At 38.6% G+C, this 3454-nt stretch overlaps 1 protein-coding gene across 1 annotated transcript; it reads right to left on the reverse strand.

Annotated features, from left to right (window-relative positions):
- Positions 1 to 667: 667 nt before the first annotated feature.
- On the reverse strand, positions 668 to 2215 carry LOC111438106 (rho GDP-dissociation inhibitor 1-like). The gene is made up of 5 exons (XM_023076044.1): positions 1813 to 2215; positions 1671 to 1737; positions 1330 to 1548; positions 1112 to 1236; positions 668 to 1019 (listed from the first exon to the last, which is right to left on the reverse strand). Exons 1-5 carry the CDS (start codon positions 2023 to 2025, stop codon positions 933 to 935), a joined length of 711 nt encoding a protein of 236 aa, XP_022931812.1. The 5' UTR covers positions 2026 to 2215; the 3' UTR covers positions 668 to 932.
- Between the last annotated feature and the right edge of the window lie 1239 nt (positions 2216 to 3454).

A 3454-nucleotide genomic window follows, 5' to 3' on the forward strand; every position in this document is an offset into this window, starting at 1 on the left:
AAAAAATGAAGTGGTTCGACTCATAAAAAGCATTAACTCTGTTGAAAAGAAACAACCCCCAGAAAGCCATTATAAGCAAGAAATAACAATCATTCAATCGATTGCCTAAATGAAGGTGGAAATGAAATAAGTAATCCAATTAGTTGGATTCAAAAAGCCTCAAAAAGTGGTGCATGTTCATGTGTCGGTTTAATTATTACCCTCATTTCTTCTCCCATGTTTGCCTTATCATACCAAAAATCTTTTCATATCTCTTCCCATTTACAATCATCATTAATTGATTTTGTACACAAACAAATCTTTTTCCATCCATACGCTTGAGTAGGGGGAGGAGACCTTTAGCCGCGTTCCTATTTATATGCAGGCTTGGAGTATTCGTGCTTGAGTAGGGGGAGGAGACCTCTAACCGCGTTCCTATTTATATGCAGGCTTGGAGTATTCGCGCTTGAGTAGGGGGAGGAGACCTCTAACCGCGTTCCTATTTCTATGCAGGCATGGAGTATTCGCGGGACAATTGTTATTGCTTATGGACCTATGACTAAGATGAAGCTCGAGTCAAACTAAGTAGAGGTTGAAATGACTTAATTTTGATCAAAAAATTATATTTTTAAAGCTGAAAAAGAATGAGAGGAAGTATAAGAGTGGGGAAAAAGGATTGAGTTGAACATTTAAGGAAAAAACCAAAGCTGAGCTTTTTTTATTGACAATACAGATCGAACCCATCTCTGTTTTTCTTTTTCTATTGTTAGTTCAAACACATCCTTCATCCTCATTCTCAAAAAAAAAATAAAGGAAGCAAAAGAAAAATAAACACCAACTTTGAGAAGATTATAACAATAAATAAGAACAGAAGCAAAATTAACGATGGAGCAGCAGCGGGTTCGGGGCGAATGTGGCACCGAATGATCGAATGATGGAACTCGTGGCTACGATTAAGCAGGCTGTTCCTCCTTCCAGTCTTTCCTGATATCAAATGTGTAATTGATCTCCAAATAGCACTTGTTATCATCATCGACGAACTGAGCTCAAACAAACAAACAAGCACCCATGATGAGCAAAACAGAGCAAAACAGAGCAAAACAGAGCATTTTCTTTGCATCAACCAACTCACCCTGCTTCTGGCTGAATAGGATCCCCTCGCAAAGATGCCTGATGGAGTCGTTTCTTCCTGCATCTCATGATCATAAGGTTCAGGCTGAGGGCTAAAGGTTCCGATCATCTCTTTTGTACTGTCAACTGTGACATTAAAAAACAAGAAGAAATCCATCAATGGGAGAGAGAGAAACAGAGATTGTTCTGTTTTGTTTTTGTTTTTGTTTTTGTGTTTACCTTTGACGCCAGTTTTCCACACGGTATTGGTGTATTTGAGACCAGATACAATGTTATTGCTGACCTGAAATGTAAACAGGAGACTATAACGACTGCCTTCCTTCAAAGTAAACCAGAGGCCTTTGGGGTTTCCACTTTCAGGAACTGGAAGAACAATGTCAGGCCGCTCTGCTGACTTAATTGCAAGGCTTACAATCTTCACATCCGGCTCAAGAGTTTCTAATACACAACCAAAACTCAAATGCACAAGGTTCTTATAAACAAAACATAACAAAAACAAAAACAAAAAAACAGAGTATTCCATTCTATTCTGTTGTGTTGTGTTGTAGTGGTGGGATTACCTCCAACAGCTTCAAAATCGACATCACCCAGAAGCTGTTCCTTCCATCTTCTTAGGCTTTCATCATCCTGAGAGTGAGAGAATAAAAGGGTAAGGAGAAGAAATTGAAGAAAGTAGAGAGATAGAGAGATAGAGAAAGAGACCTTGTCCTTCTCGTTGAGTTCTTTCAAAGTGTACTGAGGACCCAACTCGATTTTCCTTCCCTCTTCGTCGTCCTCCTCTTCAGTGGCACAGATAGAGGTCTCACTCATTTTACGAGTGAGCCCAGAAGACGCATCATCCTCAGGCTTCTTGGGGTCTGAAAGTTTGGGAGAATCGTCTTGTTTGGCGTCGTTGTCGTTGTCGTCGAACCCCATTGTCCGTTTTGAAGTGGAAGCGATTGGAAGGTTGGCAGAGACATCAACAGGCCATGAAGAGAGGGGAAATGGTACCACGCCGAATGGTACAGAGAAGGAAGAGTCACACCCACCAATATGGTGAAGAAGAGACAGAAAACCCTAAAAAGTGAAATAAGAGGGAAATGTGAGAGAGAGAGAGAGAGAGAGAGAGAGAGAGAGAGAGAGAGAGAGGGGAAAACGAGAGAAATGGAGAAGGATGAAAAGGAAAATAAGAGGGCAATGGGTGTGAGAGAAAGAAAAAGGCAGAAAGAGGGAAAACAGAGGAATGGAAGGAGAGGATAGAAGAAGAAGAAGAAGAAGAAGAAGAAGAAAAAGGGAATGAGCGAAAGCAGTTACAAAAAAAAGTTGAATGCGGAGAAGGAAGGAAGGAGTCATGTGGTGATCCCTAATTTTATCTTCTAACACTAACATCCTCAACCTTACTCGCTCACTGCCGTTACGCCACGAACACCAATATTCCAGGACCCTCACTCTTCTTCTTCTTCTTCTTTTTTTTTTTTTTTAATTAAAATTTAGTCCAATAGAGTAGCCATGGTATATTTACTTTAATAAATATTTTAGGAAAACACGTACCTGTTTTGTGAAGAGTTTGACACATATTTTAGAAGTAAATTGTCTAATTTCGAATATAAATACTCTTCCACCCTACCTAAGTTTTCATCTCAAAAAAGTACAAAGCATTCTACAAGTTGTTCCCTATCTAAGTTTTCGTTCTAAAAAATACAAAAGGTAGTATTCTACAAAATGTCTTTAATCTTTTTTCAAGAAGTCTTAATGATACATGTGAATGTTTCCTACCCAGAGTTCTGTTAAGGGTAATATACATAGCTTCTTTCATTTCACTCTTACAAGTTATCCTCAAAATTACCCATTACATATTTTGGGCACATCTTATACGAGAGATTTCGAGAAGCAAGTTGGCATTCTTGAGGTGATACTCATGTTTAGTAATGAGCATGTCTTCCCAATCTCTTCTCAGGGTTTTTAAGACATTAGGCGGTGTGTGTAACTGTCTAAACCTATTGTTAGTAGATATTGTCTTTTTTGGACTTTCTCCTTTGAGCTTCCCCTCGAAACTTTAAAACATGTCTGCTAGTAAAAGGTTTCCAACTCATATCCATCTTTACATGATCAAAGTACATTTTTAAACATTTTTCCATACCATTTATCAACGGCTTCACCCTCCCTCTTCTTCTTCTCTTCCACGTTTTGATGAATATGATCCCAATTTTGTTCTTTCATCCTCTTCTAACACCATTTTCTTCTCTCTCTCAATCAACATGATATGGAACTAAGAACATGGCGATCATGAAGAAGAACTCAAGATATTGGTGAGGATTGTTAGATCGTCTCATATTGGCTCATTTATAAAATGATTATGAGTTTA

The sequence above is a fragment of the Cucurbita moschata genome, unplaced genomic scaffold (genome assembly GCF_002738365.1).
Source record: "Cucurbita moschata cultivar Rifu unplaced genomic scaffold, Cmos_1.0 Cmo_Scf00071, whole genome shotgun sequence".
Classification (NCBI taxonomy): Eukaryota; Viridiplantae; Streptophyta; class Magnoliopsida; order Cucurbitales; family Cucurbitaceae; genus Cucurbita; species Cucurbita moschata.

Excerpts from the sequence above, each read along its gene's own strand:
- LOC111438106 (XM_023076044.1), bottom strand. The coding sequence starts at position 2,025 with ATGGGGTTCGACGACAACGACAACGACGCCAAACAAGACGATTCTCCC. Across the intron at positions 1,738-1,812 it reads AACTCAACGAGAAGGACAAG|GATGATGAAAGCCTAAGAAG; the intron begins GTCTCTTTCTCT and ends TCTCACTCTCAG. Across the intron at positions 1,020-1,111 it reads CCTATTCAGCCAGAAGCAGG|TTCGTCGATGATGATAACAA; the intron begins GTGAGTTGGTTG and ends GTTTGAGCTCAG.